The sequence below is a fragment of the Perognathus longimembris genome, chromosome 4 (genome assembly GCF_023159225.1).
Source record: "Perognathus longimembris pacificus isolate PPM17 chromosome 4, ASM2315922v1, whole genome shotgun sequence".
NCBI classification, from domain to species: Eukaryota; Metazoa; Chordata; class Mammalia; order Rodentia; family Heteromyidae; genus Perognathus; species Perognathus longimembris.
The window spans coordinates 6206733-6226032 of NC_063164.1; the positions used below are offsets into that span (position 1 = coordinate 6206733).

The 19300-nt window shown below is 60.7% G+C and overlaps 1 protein-coding gene across 1 annotated transcript; it reads right to left on the reverse strand.

Moving 5' to 3' along the window:
• Window positions 1-7906: 7906 nt before the first annotated feature.
• LOC125350821 (UDP-GlcNAc:betaGal beta-1,3-N-acetylglucosaminyltransferase 7-like) lies at window positions 7907-9184 on the reverse strand. Its single transcript, XM_048345720.1, has one exon. It carries the CDS (start codon window positions 9182-9184, stop codon window positions 7907-7909), a length of 1278 nt encoding a protein of 425 aa, XP_048201677.1.
• Between the last annotated feature and the right edge of the window lie 10116 nt (window positions 9185-19300).

Consider the following 19300-nt stretch of genomic DNA (forward strand, 5'->3'; position numbering starts at 1 on the left):
CAAAAGGCCACCGGCTTCACAGAGAGAAATCTTGGTGCCAAGGTCCGAGCCCCACTCCCGGGGGACAGCCAGGGACAGTGCTCAGGCCCTGCAGTTCAAGCCCCAGGACTGGCAAAACACAAAACAAACTTGTCAGTTCAAAGGTTTTCTGAGAGTTAATTCAGGTCACAGAAAATAGCCCCAGGAACTCTAAAGTGTTCATCAGTTGCTGTTTGAAAACTCTTATCACGTCTACTGAATTTTGTCATTGCAGAACTCTGGCAAGTATTTGTTGGTCAATTCTTAACAAGTTGCAGGTAAGCTCTACTCCTATTGGTCTCCTTGTTGCTTATTTGGAAATAAAAAGGGCTTTTGTGGCAAAGACTCCTTGTATTGCAGCTCAGAGTCAATCCGGGCAGAAAAATCCCTCTAAAACTTTTATCTCCCAACTAACCACCAAAGAACCAGGCTGGAAGCATGGCTCCAGAGACTCTAACCAGCCAAATAAATGCTGGAAGTGGTGCTGCGACTCAAAGTGGTAGAGTGCTAGCCTCGAGCAGAAATGCTCAGGGACAGTGCCCGGGGCCTTGAGTTCAAACCCCGTGAGTGCCAACTGGGAGGAACTATCCCAGCAACGAGGGCCTAGACCCTCAGGACCAGGTCAGTCCCGACAATGAGGAGCCAGGGAGAGGAGCAAGAGGAGATCTTTCGAAAGCAGACAGCTTGGACAGAGAAGGCTGGATCCGCCCTTCACGGGCTCTGGATGGACAGGACCTGTTGACCTGCAGAAACCAAGTTCTAGTGAGCTGGGAGATCCATGGATGGAAGAAGATTCTGGCAACTTACACCTAGCGCAGGTTTGGGAATGCCACGTGGTCCCTGGAAACACTGCAGACGCGATTCTTTGCTAACTCCAGTCCTCCCTCGCGTAGGGGCTGTATGCACTGTCCTTTCATAGTATTGGGGTTTGAACTCTGGGCCTTCGCTTGCCAGATAGATACACCTAGCCCTTTCTGCTGGGACAACCCGGATCTGGATTCTCCTGCTTGTGCTGGGAAGATGGCGTGCTCGCCCCAGCACCAACTTCTTTTCTTTCTTCTTTTGGTCACTCATGGGACTTCAACTCTGGACCTGGGCGCTGTTCCTGAGCTCTTCAGCTCCTGGCTAGCGCTCTGCCACTGGAGGGAGATACAGCGCCACTTCCTATTTCTTTTTCTTTACTTAAAATTTTGTTTCCATTTAAACCATGACTCCATAAGACTTAGAAATCTTTTCCATATTTATGTTAGGTTTTTATAATTTTGAATTTTAAAATGCATTCATTACATCACTCCCAGCTTTTTGGTGATTAAGTGGATTCATAAGAGTCTCACAGACTTTCCTACCTGGGCTGGCTTTGAACTGCACTCCTCAGATCTCAGCCTCCTGAGTAGTTAGGATTGCAGACATAAGCCCCCAGCACCTGGCTTTTCCCCTCTTCGGTGAAATCTGGCCTAGGTCTAGCTAGCTATCACAAAACGCCTTTCAAGTTTGGGCACCAATGGCTCATGCCTGTTCCTATTTAGGAGGCTGATGGTCGAGGTAGGTTTGAATCCAGCCTGGACAGACAGATCTAAGAGACCCATCTCCAGTTAAATCATGAGAACATCAGAAGTACAGCTGTGTCTCGCGTGGTAGAGCCCCAGACTTGACCAATACAATCAAGCAAAAGTGCAGGGCCCTGAGTTCAAGTTCCAGTACTTACTCTCTCCCACGCACAATTAACTTCATTAAATTCAGACCAAAAATCAAAAACAAAACAACCCAAAAAAGAAATGCACTAAATTTGACCTCTGTCTTTATTATTTCCTTTTCCTGTCCTAATTTTTTTTGGCCAGTTCTGGGCCTTGGACTCAGGGCCTGAGCACTGTCCCTGGCTTCCTTTTGCTCAAGGCTAGCACTCGGCCACTTGAGCCACAGCGCCACTTCTGGCCGTTTTCTGTATATGTGGTGCTGGGGAATCGAACCCAGGGCCTCGTGTATACGAGGCAAGCTCTCTTGCCACTAGGCCATATCCCCAGCCCTAAACATTTTTTTTTTTTTTTTTGCCAGTCCTGGGTCTTGGATTCAGGGCCTGAGCACTGTCCCTGGCTTCTTTTTGCTCAAGGCTAGCACTCTGCCACTTGAGCCACAGCGCCACTTCTGGCTGTTTTCTGCATATGTGGTGCTGGGGAATTGAACCCAGGGCCTCATGTTTACGAGGCAAGCACTCTTTGCCAGTAGGCCATATCCCCAGCCTGTCCTAATTTTTTTTTCTTTTCTTGAAATGTTAGGTTGAAAATTAGTTCACTTTTTTGTATTTTTTTTCTTGCAACAATAGGTGTATTTAAAGTTATGACATTCCCTATGTTCAGTAGCCATAGCAGCAGGGTCACGACCTAACCTAACACCTGCTGGAAGTCCTGATGATGTGGTATTGTCCCCTTCTGTGTAATTATGTGGTACACCTGACTTCAAAATAGTCAAACATGGTTTTTATTTGCTCTTTGACTCAACAGTTATTTAAGAAAAAGGCTCAGGTTGCTGTTACTTCATTGTTTGATGTACTTTTGCACATAATTCCTGGTTTATTGTATCATGAACCCAGAGTATGGCCTGTCCAATTTCTGCCTTTGGGAATAATTGATGTTTTCTTTCTTTCAAAAGATTATATGTGGGCTAGCTAGCAATGTGGCTTATGCATGAAGCCCTGGGTTCGACTCCTCAGCACCACATAAGCAGAAAAAGGCGGAAGTGGCGCTGTGGCTCAGGTGGCAGCGTGCTAGCCTTGAGCAAAGAGAAGCCAGGGACAGTGCTCAGGCCCTGAGTCCAAGGCCCAGGACTGGCAAAAAAAAAAAAAAAAAAAAAAAAAAAAAGTCTCCTATAGATTTTCCCGCCAGCCCAGGCTGGCTTTGAACCCTGATCCTTACATCTTAGTCTCTGAGTCACTAGGATGATAGGTGTGAGTCTCAGTCTTGGTCCAAGCTCCCCGGGGGGGGGGCATCTATGCCCTGGTTTGCTCACCTTGAAGGGCATGAAACACCCTTGGGGTGAGTGTAAAGTTTACCCTGAGATTGTGTGTGCGTGCAACCTGTGCTGGGGCTTGAACTCGGGGCCTGGGCTTTCTGTTGAGGCCGCTGTCTCTTGAGCTGGGCCTCCACTTCAGCTTCTTGCGGGTTAATCGGAGACCAGAGTCTCACCAACTTTTCAGCTTGGAGGGCTTTGAACCTCAGTCCTCAGATCTCAGCCTCCGAGTAGCCGGGATTATGGGTGCGAGCCGCTGACCCCCAGCTTGTGTAGATTTTAATACGTGTTAAATTGGGTTCTCCGGAGGAGATGCCTGTGTTAAGAGATTTATGTTAATCAGACCCCGGGGCTCCTCCATTCCCAAACCCCACTAACCGCGGCTGAAGGAGCCCCACAAAACACTTGCACTGAGGACGGAATTGAATTGCAAACGGAAGGCAAACTGGTTTTTCCACCGTAGGGGGGAAGCCAGTGCAAAGCCCTCTGTCAGCCGTTCCCCAGGCTTTCAAACAAGCAGCAAACTCCAGGACGGCGGACGGACGGGGCCGGGGGCTGACCGCTTCCGACGGAGCTTCGTGCCCAGCGGAACACCAGCTTTTCTTCACCCGGTGCTTAAAGTACGCTTCTGCACCGACGTCTCCGTGTGTGTGAGCACGCCCGCCGCACGTGCGGAGCTTTGGTGCTCAGAGCTCTACCCCTTGGGCCACAGCTCCACCCCCAGCTTTTTGGTGGGTGGCTGGGGTAGTTAAGAGTCTCGGGATCTTCCTGCTGGGCTGGCTTCGAACCGTGATCTTCAGATCTCAGCCTCCTGCGTAGCTAAGATGACCCGGGTGGCCACTGCAGTCACCGGGCCCTAGATTTTGCCCCACAAGAAAGCTTGGCACCCCCCCCCCCCCCGCCCCGCGCCATGTCTTTGCCCTACATCGCTCTCTGTAGTCACTTTCCAATCCCCCGGGCTCCCGGCAGGACAGAACTCATCAGTAACATCCTCCACAGAAAGCACCAGAACATGGGAAGGCCGAGCCCGGCAGGGCAGCACCTCCGGAGGCGCACGGAATGATTTCCTGGGAGCTGGCCCACCCCCCTTCAAGGAAAGGTAACCCTGAATTCCTCCCAGAACCAGAACCAACCGGGCTGCTCCAGAAACGGGGGCTGTTCCACGCTGCACGCCTCCCCCTCCCCTCCGGCCCTGATTCTTCTATTTAAACCTCAAGCTCCCGGAGAAGTGGGGGGCTGCCCCTGACCCCTAACCCTTCTTGGCCTTTCACCCCACCACCCCACCTCTTTATTCGGCACAGGTGGTTGTGTTTGTGGGAGCTCAGGACTTGGGGCTGGGGGTATTTAAAGCCCTGGTCTCCAGGTGGCCAGCCGCCCCCCCCCCCCCCCAGCAGATTCCCCGTCCTTCCTGGAGTATCTTGTCTGCTTCCCAGGGTTTTTAGATGAAAACAACAAACACCGACAGCGAGGACAATGCGGGGACGGACCCCCCCCCCCAGGGAGGGGTTTGCCTTGTCACCCCGTAGCTATGTGACCCTTCCCTGCGGCCTTGACACCCCCCCCCCCCGTCCCCCCCCCCTTGAACACGGTGTTGATCGGAATTCCAGAAGCTTCCCCGCCCCTTAACTTAATAAGTCACCTAGGAACAGGCTTCCTTTGTTGAGGATTCCCTGAGTGGTCTTTAGTTATGCAAATGTGGCCAAGCCGACGTCCCGGCCCCGGGAAAGCTGGGTGAGGGACTGGGGGACAAAGGCTGCCCTTTCCCAGGCCCCTCGGAATTCAGGGGACCCTTGGGCGTGGTGGCAGGCGAGGGAGCCCCGGGCCTTTGGTAAACCCGAAGCCCATCGGGCCCCGCTGGCCAGTGCTCAGCGGCGCCCCTGTGTGGGGCCAGGGAGAATAGCAGCCAACCCTCCCCCACCTCCACCCCATTCCCACCCCCCCCCAACCCCAGCTCGTCTTGGGGAATTTGGGAATAGGTTCCAAGATGAAAACAAAGGTGAAGGAAATGGAATAATCAACCAGAAGATTTATTGATTATTGTGACATGGTTTCACCACATACATGGACCTGAATTATGTTAGCCCAAGCTGGTCTCGAACTCTCCACATCTTCTTGCCGCCTCCTCCTCCCTTGGTGCTGGGATTACAGGTGTGGACCATCACGCCCAGCTGAGATGAATATAACTACGTATTTGTACCCTGAGCTCGAATCATATCGATGAGACATGTTAATGCTTACCGCCGTGCCGAGTAAACAGAATGGCTTCCTAATGGCTTTACTGGTATCAAGGGCCAGGAAATGATACCCCCCGAGGCTGGCCTTGTGGGGCGCTGCGTGATGGGAAAGCCCTCAGAGGCAGGCTCTCCGGCCCACCTTTCTACCCTGAAGTGAGCCTCACACACCCGATTCCTCACGTCACAGAACCAGTCCCTTAGCCCAGGCACGCTTCAAACACAGAACGTTCCCTCTTGGATGTCATCCTCTTGCCAAAACGGCCTTTTTTTGGGTTGCTGTGGGCAGCATAGGCGACCCTTCTGCTGCGTCCTACCCTACACAGGCAGCAAGCAAGAATGTAGATAGAACTATCACCCAGGCCCTGGCTCAACGCCTGTGAGCCTACTCAGAAGGCTGAGGCCTGAGGACTGCGGTTCAAAGCCAGCTCAGGCAGGCAAGTTGGCAATTTTTTTTTTCTTTTTTGGTACTGGGGAATGGAACCCAGGACGTTCATTGCACTTGCTAGACATGTGCTTTGCCACTGAGCTACATCCCAGCCCTTGTAAGACTCTTACCTCCAGGGGCTGGGGATATGGCCTAGTGGCAAGAGAGCTTGCCTCGTATACATGAGGCCCTGGGTTCGATTCCCCAGCACCACATATACAGAAAACGGCCAGAAGTGGAGCTGTGGCTCAAGTGGCAGAGTGCTAGCCTTGAGCAAAAGGAAGCCAGGGTCAGTGCTCAGGCCCTGAGTTCAAGGCCCAGGACTGGCAAAAAAAAAAATAAAAGCTGGCGGGGGGCGCGGGCCGAGCCGGGCGGCGTAAGAGGCAACTGTCCGGCTTGGGCCCCTGCCTGACTTCTGTCAGCGAGCTGCGGGGACCGGACACTGGGAGCACGCTGCCAACCCCTCATTTGCACGGGCAATCTGGGGGACAAGCGGAGGCAAGATCGTTAAACACTCTTCTTGTCTCGTGCTGTGCTGGTACGCGGAGGGCTTGAACTCTGAGCCCCTTGCTCTCTCGCTTGGCTTTTTACCGCATGGGCCACACCTCTATTTCTGCCATTTCGTTGGTTCATCAGCCACTGGCTTCAAACCGCGATCCTCGGGTCTCAGCCTCCTAGGTAACTCGGATTCCAGGGGTGAGTGGCCAGTGGCTGGCCACGGGTGCGATTTGTATGTGTCCAGCTAGGACTGTCCCTCTCGCCGCTACGGGCACCTGTCCACGCCTCCTTCACGACACAGTGCACAGCAGGCCCAGGGCCGCTGTGGGGACCCACCATGCGAAGGGGTTCCTTTGGCCGGGGCCCAGGAGACAGGGCACAGGCCCTCCTGGCTCCCAGTGCACAGGGCCCCGCGGGCTTGGGGAAGGGGTGCAGGGTACGGAGCTGCTTCTCTCTGGCCTCCTGCAGTGCCACACTCCTGCTTCCGCGATGGGGGACCCTGAGTGGGGCGAGCACGCGGAGAGCTTCTGCCTTCGACGCTCGGGCCCTGAGCAGCCGAGGCCCAGGGCCTGGCCGGGGCGTCGCTCCTACTCCCAGCCGGGACCCCACTGGTCCAGTTTGCCAGGTTGCTAGGCAACCTGGGCATCAGCGCGCACACCCAGTCCCGCCCAGTGAAACTGACCGGCCCGGCCCGGCCTTGCCCTCAGCTGTCCAGTGCCTGCCTGGTTGTACCCCCCTCTCCCACCGGAGTCCCCCTACTCTCTTTCTAAGCCGTCCTGGTGAACCCGGCAGGCAAGACCAGCAAGGAACCCGCTGCCTCAGAAATTTCCAGCAACTAGTCTTGTTTAATGGAGACAGTAGAGACAAATCCCTCCATCTTTGCCAGGAGGCCCGGCCCTGCCTGCTAACTCAGCCCCTGGGCACTCTTGGAGAGGCAGGGATGGGGGGGGGGGGGGCGTGTGGAGTTCACTACAAAGGGCGAGGGGTGCTTGGTGTGGGGGTGAGGACGCCCGAGTGCAGGGCAGGGGGGTCGCCCTCCCCCACCTCTCTCCACACTGGTCATAAATAAAACTTCACAGTAATAAAGGAGCGCCCGCTGCCTGGGTAGGCCGAGCAGGCCGGGTTCTGACCGGGGGTCCGGCCTGGGGGAGGGGGAGACGGTGGGGTTGGGGGGGGTGTCCCTGGGCTTGGGCTGTGGTAAGGCAGCACCAGGACTTGTGGGGGTCGGGTGGGGGGGTGGGGCTCTGGCCTGGGTCAGGCGGGGGAGGGGGGGGTGGGGGGGGTTTGCAGCCCGCGCTGAGGTAGATGGAGAGGGTGGCCAGGCACGCTTGCGGGACCTGAGAGGGCGCAGCTGGGAGCGGCTGGCTCCCTAGGGACCCCTCTCCCGGGAGACCCCCTCCCCCGGGGGGTGGGGGGCTGGGGCGCGGGGCGGGGGGTGGCCCTGTGAGCCTGCACGGGGGGGTCCTGAGCTCCTGCTGCAAGAGCGGCCTGGCCCTGGTGTGTGTGTGTGGGGGGGGGGGGGAAACTGAGTCACGTCACAGGAAGAGACCTCCTTGTGGATGACAGAGGTGGCCCACTGGTGGGGGGGGGGGAGCCCAACCGGCCCAGGTACCTGAGCGACAGTTCCTGGAGAGGGGGTAGGCCTCAGTGAGCCCAGCTCCCTGCCTTGCCCTCCCCCCCACCCCCCCCTCCACCCCCCCCCGGGGGGGGGCACGCGGGGCGGGCCGGGTCAGAGCACCTGCAGGCGGCGCGCGCAGGTGAGGTTGCCGTGCACCAGGCCCCACATGGCCAGCAGCTCGGCGGGCAGCAGCTTGTGCACCACCAGCATGGCGCGGTAGAAGCAGGGCTCCCGGTTCATGCGGCTGCCGCGGTCGCGGGAGATGCCGAAGGTCTTGAAGCCCTCGTGGGCCGTGGGCTGCACGCCCAGCACCTCCAGGCACATGCCCAGGAACACGTCGTCGATGGGGTAGAGCTCCAGCGTGTCGCAGGCGCGGCGCAGGCGGCGGGCCAGGCCCCCGGCCATGAGGAAGCCGCCGCCGCCCGCGTAGGGCGGGTAGCTGGCCTTGCCGTACAGCACGGGCGGGATGTAGTACTTGTTGTCCTTGCGGCGGATGGGCCGCGCGTGGCGCAGCACGTCGCCCACGAACAGGTCCTCGTCGGGGCGCCGGTCGGCCAGGAACTCCAGCAGGTTGGCCGGGTGCACGAAGACGTCGTCGTCGCCCTTGAAGACGAAGGGGACGCGGGGGCAGTAGATGTCCAGCCACTTGAGGAAGTGCACCTCCTTGAGGGTCAGGTTGAAGAAGCTGTCGAGGAAGTCCCACTGCAGGATGTCGCCGTACACGCGGTCCTCGTAGGCCAGCAGCTGCTGGTAGTGGCCGCGCTCCTCCCGCTTGGAGGCGGTGCCCAGCAGGAACAGGGTGCGCACGGCGCCCCGGCCCGCGCCCGCCGACGCGCGCTCGCGGCCCCACGTCTGCCGGATGGCCTCCCGGCGGTCGTGCTGCGTGATCACCGACTTGACCACCACCAGCAGGTACACGTCGCCGCCCGCGCACTTCTCCGGGTGGTTCAGCAGCATGGGGAAGTAGCGGCAGTGGCGGTAGGTCAGGAACTGGCGGAAGTGCGGCTCCAGGCCCTGGAACCAGGCCTGGCGCGTCAGGTTGGTGTTGGCCGTGCAGTTCGCGGCCGTCACGTCCCACGCCCGGGGCCGCCCTCCTCCTCCGGGGGGGGCCTCTTCGTCCGTGGGGGCCGCCACCGCCGCTGCGCCCGTCTCCTTGGGGTCCTTCCAGAAGCCGTCGGGGCTCAGCCGCCGTCCGCTGGGCTTCGGAGGGGACCGGGGGGCGTCGGGCCCCGGGGGCGACGATGGCTGCTGCAGCAGCTGCCCGGGGGCCAGGCCGCGCTGGAACACGGTCACCGCCACCAGCAGGGCCAGCGCCAGGCACGCGCTCCGGGACAGGGTCCTCTTCCTAGGGGGGGAGGGAAGGGTGAGCCCGCGCGCCCTGCCGTCCATCCCGGAGGGTTCCACAGCCCCACGGGGGTCGGAGCGCTCCAGTCTCGGAGGGCTGAGACCCTGAAGGCAGAGTGTTCGAAGCCATGCCCCGACAGCCAAGTCCGGGAGACCGGCCAAAAACAAAGCCAGAGATGGCACCGTGCCGCTCACCGGAGCCGGGGAGGGCGGGGAAGGTGGCTCGGCGGGTAGAGCGCTCGCCTGGCACGCAGGAAGCCCTGGGTTCGAATCCTCAGCACCCCAGACACAGGAAAAAGGCCGGAAGCGGCGCTGTGGCTCAAGTGGCAGAGTGCTAGCCTTGAGCGGGAAGAAGCCAGGGACAGCGCTCAGGCCCTGAGTCCGGGGCTGACCATGAGGAACAGCGCAGCGAGGGCGCCCAGGCCCTGGTTTCGGGTCCCAGGACAGGCACGCGCCCAAAAGAAGTTCCTGCTTTCTCTCCTCCCAAGCGCACCCACCCCACCCCAAGAAGCACGACGAGCCCCCCCCCCCCCCCCATGTCTCAATCACACACAGTCAGGGCCACCTCACCAAGCCACATCTTCCCGGAATGGGGCAGACGCGGCGAGGGCCCTGGGCACACAGACAGACCCTGCCCGCCCCCCCCCCTCCCCACCATGGCTTCACCCCCAGCTCAACCAGGGCCACTAGGAGGAGGCAGAGCTGGCACTCGGGGTGTCACGGAATGGAGTGGACCCCAGCCTGGTGGGGGGGGGATGTCTCCACAGGAAATGGCAAGCCTGATGCCTGCCAGCCTCCAGCCTGACCCAAGGCACCCCCCGGAGGAGAAGTGGGGTCCCCAGCCTTCCACCCTGGATGGGGGGGGGCACCTGCTGCGGGGCCAACCCCACTGCACCCCGTGCGGAAACCTGAGCTCTTCCCAGGAGTGGCCCCTCGCTAGGGCCTGCCCCCCTCTAACCGCGGGCCGGCGGAGGGGCGCGGCAGGGCCGGCCGGGGGGACCCGGGTCATCAGGCGCCGGGCTCTGGGGGGCTCTGGGGGGCTCTGGGGTGGACGCTCGGGGCTGACGCCCGGCACGGGGTGGGGGGGCACCGCCTCCGCCCCGCGGCCCCCGCGCCCCGGTCGGGTCGGGTCGGGGTCGGGGAGGGGCGCAGGGTGCGCGCCCCCGGGGCCGCCGCGCCCGCCCGCCCCACCTGCCGGAGGACCAGCCGGGATGGGGGGGGGGCGGAGCGGGGGTCCCGCGGGCCGGGGAGGGGAGGGGAGGCCGGAGGGAGCGCCCCGACGCGGCGGCACCCCCCCTCCACCACCACCACCACCGGGATCTGCGAGCCCGGCCGGCCGTCCAGGGGCGGCGCACCGGCTCGCGAGCCCCCGCCGCCCACCAGCGGCTCCGGCGCCGCGCGCGGGGACCCCGGAGCCCCCCGAGACGGCGGGCATCTCCCGCGCACCCGCACCCCGCCCGGGGGCCCCCCACTCACTCACTCACCACAGAGACATGGCGGCCCGGGCCGGGGCGGCGGAGCGGGGCGCGCGGCGGGCGGCGGAGCGGGGCGCGCGGCGGGGAGGCGGCGGGGCGGCGCGGGCGGCGGGAGCCGGGCGGCGGCGGGAGGGAGCCAGGCCGCGCCCCCCCACCCCGCCCGGCTTTCGCGGTCCGGCCCGGGGGCGGGGCCCGGGGCGGCGGCCCAGGTGCGTTAACCCCTTCGGCGCCGCGGGCCTGCGCCGCGCTCCTCCCCACCCCTCGGGGGGGCCGCCCGCCCGGGGTCGCCGCCGCCGGGCTCGCTCACCTCCGCGGGAAGCGAGGGGCTTCCCGGGCCCCGACGCCGCCCACCTCCACGCCCACGGGGCCGCCCCTTCCCTCCTGCCCCGGTCGTCGGGCTCATCCGGGCGGGCGGACGGCGGGACGGAACCTCATCCGCGCCCGCCCGGGGCGCACCGTCCCCCGAGCCGGCTCCCGGGAGCGCCGGGGCGGCCGGGGGGGGGGGCAGGACCGGCCCAGGCCGGGCCCCGGAGGGCCTCCCGGGTCCTCCCCCCCACCCACCCAAGCCCCCCAGCAACTCTGTCTGTCTGTCTGTCTGTCCTCTCTCTCTCTCTCTCTCTCTCTCTCTCTCTCTCTCTCTCTCTCTCTCACACACACACACACACACACACACACACACTGCAAAGGCCTGTTTGCCTCCTCTCGAGATCTGCTTAGGGGACTTGAACTCGGGGCTGGGGTGCTGGCCCTCTCCCAGTTGAGCCACAGCTCCACTTCCAGAGTCCGGGGTGGTTAATTGGAGATAAGAGTCTCACAGACTTTCCTGCTTTGGCTGGCTTGGAACCGGGATCCTCAGCCTCCCGAGCAGCCAAGGGTTCCGGGCGTGTGAGCCACCGGCGCCTGGCACCTGTGGGTATTTTTGAAATAGTAGGACTGGATAGGTAGATATTTTGTTGTTGATGTTTTTGGTGTCGGTCCTGGGGTTTGGACTTAGAGCCCTGGGCTCTGTCCCGGAGCAGTTTTTTTTTTTTTGCTCAAGGCTAACACTAACACTTGAGCCACCCAGCTCCAACTTGTGGCTTTCTGGGTGGTTAATTGGAGATGAGTGTCGGTAACGTTCCTGCCTGGCTTCCTGACTTCAAACTGCAATCCTCAGGCCTCAGCCTCGCAGGTGTGAGTCACCCGTGCCCGGCCGTATCTCCACACTGACTAGCTCACTTTCATCCAGAGGCTACTCCAGCCCAGCGGCTTGGAGCCCTGAGCTCCGGTGACTCACTTGCCTCTTAGAGGCTTGAAGTGTGATTGCTCCTGTAGGAAGGAGTACCTGTCATCCCAGAAGAGAGGTTCCACAGTTCATAGGGTAACCCGGGGAGGCGGGCCTGGCTGGCTGTGGAGAGTTTCTGATCCTTGCCTCAAGCCCTTCTCCTGGGTGCCACTTTCCAGGGTACACAGGGAGTCCCAGAGGCCCTGCGGGGTCCCCAGGGTCTGCGGCAGTGTGTGCAGAGCCCCTTCAACCTTTCCCTTAGGGTTCAAGACCTCCTTGGAAAGGAAGGAAAAACAAAACAAAAAAAAAAAGTGCAGTGGAATTTTCTGCCATGTTGCAAGTTCCTATCAGGGACCTAGGAAGGATTCTGGGTAGAATTCCAGAGGGAAGCCCTGGAGTTCCGGAGGGAGGATGAAGCCCCAGCCTACAGCCCACAGACCCGGAGCATTTCCTCCCTCCTTAATCCCGGCTCAGGCCTGCTCACCTGGTCCCCTTTATGAGGGTGTGTGTGTGTGTGTGTGTGTGTGTGTGTGTGTGTGTGTGTGTGTGTCTGTCTGTCTATGTAGCCCAGGCTGTTCTCAAACCCTCTGCCCCCTGCCCCAGCCTCCTCAGGGCTGGGATTACAGGCATGTATCACCACTCCTGGCACCACCCAGGCTTTGGGGTTCTCTCCTCCTTTGCCCTTCCGCTGTGACCTTGAGGAAGGGCCAAGGCCTGTCCCGGCACTGTGCGGAGCTTTGCCCACTGGCCTCATCCCTGACCTCTCTCCCCCTCCCCGGCGGGGGGGTCTCTGTGGTTCCAGCTGAGGGTGGACCTAGCCGTGGGTAGGAAAGGCTTGTGAGCTCTGGCGGGGTTGGGGGGGGAGATCTGTACTTCCTGGCTGTCACAAGGGGCAGGTGGCTTGTCCCCTCGAGACCTCAGTTTCCTGCCCGCGTCGTGGTGTGAGATGACGCATAGGAAACACGAGCATCCCCTGCACGGTGGGCATCAGAACCCGGAGGGAGTGTGTGTGTGGGGGTGGGTGTGTAAGAGCACGCGCACGCACGCACACACGCACCCAAGGCCACCTGGGGTTTTGCCAATGGAATCTGGTCAGTTGAGAGCAAGTTTGCCAGTGTGGAATTATGACAACACAAGGAAACGGATGATAATACAGGTGTCCCCAAGTGTGTGTGTGTGGGGGGGGGGTTGAAGAGGGAGAGAGATGGGGGGGCTGGTTAGGCTTTCACTGTCATTGTGTTCTCTGGTGGGCGTTTTGGGGTGACCCCCCGGCACCTGGGCTCCCCGGGAGGCTGAGCTTGAGGATTGCCATTTGAGGCCGGGAACTCCGGCAGGGAAGTTCCCGTGACGCTAATCTCCAGTTAACCGCCAGCAAGTCGGAAGGCCGCCGTGGCTCCCGCGGTAGCGGCCGTGGGTCAGCGTCCGTGGCCGGCCCACGCCTTCGCCCGGCTCTGAGGAGCTGCGATCCGCCCGGCACGGTGGAGGCCGAGCGCGGGCCTGGCAGGTGGCATCGGCCGCCGATTCTCTCTCCCCGCTTCGGTCGCCGCCCCCAGGCTTTAGGAGGTCACAGGAGGTGGGGTGGGTGGGTGGGTGGGTGGGTGGGCAGGGGCAGGAGGACCCAGCCCCGGGGTCACTGTGCTCCCCTCTGCTTGCTGGCCCCCTCCCCGCCCCCGCCCCCCACTTTGGAAACTGCAGACTGCTGGTGACCCCAACCCCAGCAAGCGTGCAGGAGATGCTGGACATCTGGAGGGTGGGGGGGAGGGGGCTCTATGGGAGGCACCTGGGCAGCAGCTGGCGGGGGGGGGGGCGGGGGAGGGCTGTGCGGGAGGGGGGAGGGGAGGGGGCAGCGGCCCGGGGCGGGTGCGGTGCTCGTGCGTGTGAACTCACTGCAGTGGGTGTTTGAAGGAGCGGAAGTCGGTCCTCACGGACCCGCCTGCCCAGGCCGGCGTGGAATCACACGCGCGCCTCGGATCTCGGCCTCGGTAGGCGCGAGCCACAGGCGCCCAGCCCAAGTTGTCCTTTAGTGTCCGAAGCTGTGTGCCTGGCAAGGAACAGTGCGAGGCCCCTCCACCCATGCCAAACCAGCTCAGTCATTCCACGGAGCAGTGCCCTGGGCCTAGAACTTTCTCTCAGTGGGTCCCCCTCCTACTGGCACGCATACGTGCCCGTTCTGGGCTTAAACCTAGGGACTGGGCTGTCCTGAGCTTTTGTGTTCAAGGCTGAGCTCTGCCACTTGACCATTAACCACAGCTTCACTTTGGGTTAATTGAAGAGAGTCTCATGGGCTTTCCTGCCTGGGCTGGCCTTGAACCCTGATCCTCAGATCTGTCTCCCGAGCGAGGATTACAGGCGTGAGCCACCAGCCTCCAGCTGGAGTGGAAGGTGTTTTACAAGCGTGGACACCTGATTTCCTGATGAGGAAGCGTGGGGAAGAGCTCTGGCGCCCGCAGGACAGAGCGGCGTTGGGGGGACCAGGGCGGGACCAGGGCACTCACGGGGGGGGGGGGGCGTGGACCCAAGGCGGGGGGGGCGGGGAGGGTTGAGGGGACCCCTTTCCCTGGGGGCAGGTTCTCCTTTTAAGCTGGAGGCTCAGAAGGAAAAGAGTGGAGAGAGATTGGAGAAGGGGGAGACAGCATTTTCAGTGCGTGAGATGGCTTCCATTGTGTCTAGTTTGAAAATAGAGAAGTTTTATGATTTAAGGGGACCCTGGGGTTCCCCCCACCCCACCCAAAGCCTATATCACAGGGCTGGGATCAGGGGCTCCTGCCTGTCACCCCAGCTGTGCGGGAGACATAAAGAGGAGGACTGACAAGGCCCACCCCAGCAAAACAAACAAATCCAAAGCTCTATAACCAGAGGTCCCTATTTGAAAACTAAAAAGCAAAAAGAGGTCATCGCTCCAATCAATGCTAGAACGTCTGCCAGTACGCACAAAACCCTGAGTTCAAACCCCAGTACCACTATTATCAAGAAACAAACAAAATGCCAGCCCAAATAGCTAGTTGGGAGAGCGTGTTAAACTGAAAAAAACAAATCAAATAAGAAACTGGGATCCGGAGGGGTCGAGCCACAAGTGGGCAGAAGTTGGAAGGACTTCCTGTCGGGTCCGTATTCAAACACCCTTCCAGCAGCAGCCTGCCCCAGGCAACTTCGGGGCCAGGCTACCCCTCCATGCCCAGTCGCGACAAAGACCAGGCCCCAACAATTCCACCAGGCTAAACCAGGAGGCTTCTTACAACAGGGCCTGGTCTTGAACCAGGCAGGAGGCGGGAGGGGGGGAGGGGGGAGGGGAAGGGAGGATGGAGGTCCTTCCAAGACAGCATGGAGAAACGTCTCCGGGGGCCAGGGTGCCCAGAAGGAGAGAGCTGAGGAAGGACGACTTGACAGACGAAACAGATGGCAGCCAAAGGAGACGCGGGGTGAGGGGTGGAGAAGAGCCGGGGAGGCCCTGCCGCGACCTCTGACCGCCCCGGAGGGCGTCACCAGCCACGGCTGCCTCCGGGACCCTGGAGACCCAGCTTCAGGCTCCGGGCGGGGGTCCCCCAGCGCCCCTCTAGCTCCGAGACGGCTGCTCAACTCTAAGTGGCTCCAGCAAACGGAGTCCGAGCTCACGCCTGTCATCCGGGCCACTCGGGAGGCTGGGATCTGAGGGTGGCCATTCAAAGCCAGCCCGGCGGGGGAGTCGGTGAGACTCCTATTCCCAACGAACTGGGGGGGGGGCGGGGGGGGGAGAGTGACAAGTGGATCTGGGGTTCAAGTTGGTAGGGTGCCAACCTGGAGCTAAGGCCCTGAGTCCAAACCCTAGTGTTAGTGCACCAACACACGCACACACACGCACACACACACACTCACAGAGGAATTCGGAGGTTCATTGAACAAGCAAGCCGTCCTCTCCACAACCACCCCTTCTTCCATGAGGGGGGGGGCAGAGCACCATGGAGAGAGCCTCTGTAGCCATCACCCCAGGCTGCTGCTACCACCAGCAGACCGCCGAGGGGAGCACCAGGGAAGCAGCAGGCTTCTGCGGTGGGGGGAGGGGGGGCGGGGGGAGGGGAGACTGAGTCTGAGGCTGGTCCTTCAAAGGAAGCCGACATGCTCAGGAACCCCGGTTCCGAGGGTCACCCCGAGCCCGGGTGTGCCAGGAGCGCACCTCTGCTGTGCCAAGTGGGGCTGTCCTGCCGTCCGCTGAGACCCAAGAAGGAAGGAGTGGCGTGGGGGGGGGGGGGGAGGCCTGGGAAGGGGGACGCCAAGTCTGGGGCTGCCAGCCCCCCCTTCCCGTGCCAGCCCGGGGATCTAGGGGTGGAGAGAACACCCCCGGCGGTGTGGGCACCGGAGCCGGGCGGCGGGGCCCGCCAGAGGCCGGAGGTCAAGGGGTCGCGAGTTTGAAGCAGGGCGGCCTGGCAGGGCGTGCAGGGCTGGCCCGGGCCCCCCAAGGGTCACCCCGTGTCCTGCGTCCGCACCCAGGCACGCATGGGCACCGTGCTGTCTCTTTCCCAGACGTGCACACCGATGCCCCCCGACACACACCACCGCCACGTGCGTGTGACCCACACACAGGAACACACGCACGCAGACGCGCGTGCGCATGCGCGTCCACACCCCCCCCCACGTGCTCATGGAGACACGCGCACTCGGACACACCCCCCCGTAACGCTCGTGTGCGTGCACACCCCCGCGGCTCCTGAGGTACACGCAGGTGCCGCGTGCCCGCGAAAGCCCTTCTTGCCCCACCCGGCAGGTCCCTGGGACCCGGCTCCCCCCCCCCCCCCCACCTGCCCGGGTCCTCAGGCCTTGACCTCTCTGGGGCCCCCTTTAGACTGGAGCAACTGCCTCGCAAATCCCCCCTCAGGGGGCCGGGGGGGGGGCGGGCAGTCCTTCCTACGAGCTGCCCACAGTCACAGGGGGACGGATGTCCCTGCCCCCCGCCCCCCAAAGCCCAGGGCAGCTGACTGATTTGCAAGACCCCCCCCCTCCATCAATGGAGCTCACGGGTCCCCCCCTCGGGTGAGCAGCGGCCCCCACCCCGGCCGGCCCGTGACTCACCTCCCCGCCCGCCCGCCGCCAGGACACACAGCCGCCTTTCAGCCCCTCGGCCTCAGACACTGGCTCAGTCTTCCCCCGCCGGCCGCCTTCCCCCCGGCACAGGGCCCCCTGTCTCTCATCACTCGGCTCCTGGCCGAGCTGGCCCTGAATGGCCGCCTTCTCATCGTCGCCACGGCCCGGGCCAGGTGCACCGCGAGCGGCCCCGCTCCCACCGGCGCCCACCGACTCCCCCTGCCCACGGCCCCGCGGCCACGGGGTGGGGACTGGCGCACCAGGGGGACCCAGAGATGCCCCCCCGCGGGGCCAGGCCGCCTTTCACACCGGGAGACTCCTTTCCCAAGAGACCCGCACTCTCGGGCCTGGCTCAGGAAGGACTGAGGCCCAGGGAGGGTGGACGGGCCCGCAGGGCGAGGACTACCACAGGGGCTCAGGACTCTACTCCTAGCTACCCAGGGGGCTGCGATCTGAAGATCATGGTTCAAAGCCAGCCTGGGCAGAAAGGTCCCCATGAGACTTTTTATTCCCCCAGTCGTAGGGCTTGAACTCAGGGCCCGAGCACTGTCCCCGGCTTCTTTTTGCTCAAGGCTAGCACTCTGCCACGTGAGCCACAGTGTCCACTTCTGGCCTTTTCTGTTTATGTGGAACTGAAGACTTGAACCCAGGGCTTCATGGACAAGCACCGTACCACTAAAACCACATTCCCAGCCCCACCATGAGACTCTTATCTCCAATTCACCACTCAAAAATCAGACAAGCTGTGGCTCCAGGGACAGAAGGCTAGCCTTGAGCACAAAGAGGTTCAGGGACAAGGCTCAGGCTCTCAGTTCAAGCCCCACAACTGAACAAAAAGAAGAAGCAAAGAGAGAAAGGAGAGGAGGAGGGAAGGAAGGAAAGAAGGTAGAAAAAAAGGAAAGAGGAAAAAACAAAGCAAGTAGACAAACAATCCTCAAATGTGATAACAATGAAAAGATAGGCTATCTGGGCTCCGGTGCGTGCGGCCTGCAGCTCTGGAGACAGTGGGTGGGGACCGTGGGTGAGACAGAGGTCCCATGAGATTAGATCGCCCAGTGACGCCCGCGAGGCCGAGTTTGGTGATGTTGGCATAAGCGGAACATTTCCTTGTGAACATTTCTCAGAACGCAGCCCTTGCCTTGCGTGGCCCGGGAAGAGCACACCAGTTGTATACACCTGTGCCACAGAATGCTAGATGATAAAAAGGAGTACATGACACACATATCAAGGAGAAATCCTACACTAATTATGAGACTGACAGACGGCAGACAAAAGAGGCCGCATACCATATGATTCTATTGTATGGACACAAGTCTATTAAGTGCAAATAAACCCATAAGGACAGGAAGTGGAGCGGCTGGAGAGGCAGGGAGGCCCAGGGAGGGCCCAGGAAGGTCCACGCGTGACGTTTACCCCAGATGATTGTGGTGAAGGCTTCACCGCATTTGCAGATACCAGAATTTATCACACTTTATGTACTTTATGACATGGAGTAGGTTATTGCCAATTATATGTCAATAAAGCTATTTATAAGAACAGTGGAGAGGTAGGCAGAGGTTGGTTAATGGATACAAGGATGACTTCTAATGTGTATGGTGTAGCGGGTGATTATGGGTGATGAAAATTGAACCGTGCAAAAACAGCTGGCAGAGGGTTTGTATGTTCCCAGCACCAACAGGGGATCAATCTCTGAGGTGAAGGATGTACCCCTTACTCTCTGACCATTACACAAGGTATACACATGTATCGAATGAAGTGTCACGCTGTAACATAAAGATGTACAATTACTGTGTGTTGACCAAAAACCAAGAATAAAGCCAGATGCCCGTGGTTCATGTCAATATCCTAGCTACTCAGGGGCCTCGAGATCTGAAAATTGTGGTTCAAAGCCAGCCCAGACAAGAAAGTTCATGAAACTCTTACCTCCAATTAATCATTGAAAGCTGGAAGTGGTGCTGTGGCTCAAGTGGTAGAAAGGCAGCCTCGAGCAAAAAAAAAAAACACACACCAAAAAACCTCAGGGACAGCGCCCAGGCCCTGAGTTCAAACCCCAGAACCGGCACACAAAACCAAAACCAAACCAAACTCCATCTCTAATATAACCAGCGAATAGCAGGGCTGGCTGGACTCCAGGGGCTCACGCCTGTCATCCTAGCTACTCAGGGGGCCGAGATCTGAAGATTGTGGTTCAAAGCCAGCCTGGGCAGGAAAGCTCACAAGACTTGGAGCGAAAAAGTGCAGACAGCATCCAGGCCCCAGTACTGCGCGCGCGCGCGCGCGCACACACACACACACACACACACACACACACAGAGTACACAGGTGCCTTCCTGGAATGCAGGTTTCCAGAGGAGGAAGAATCCACTT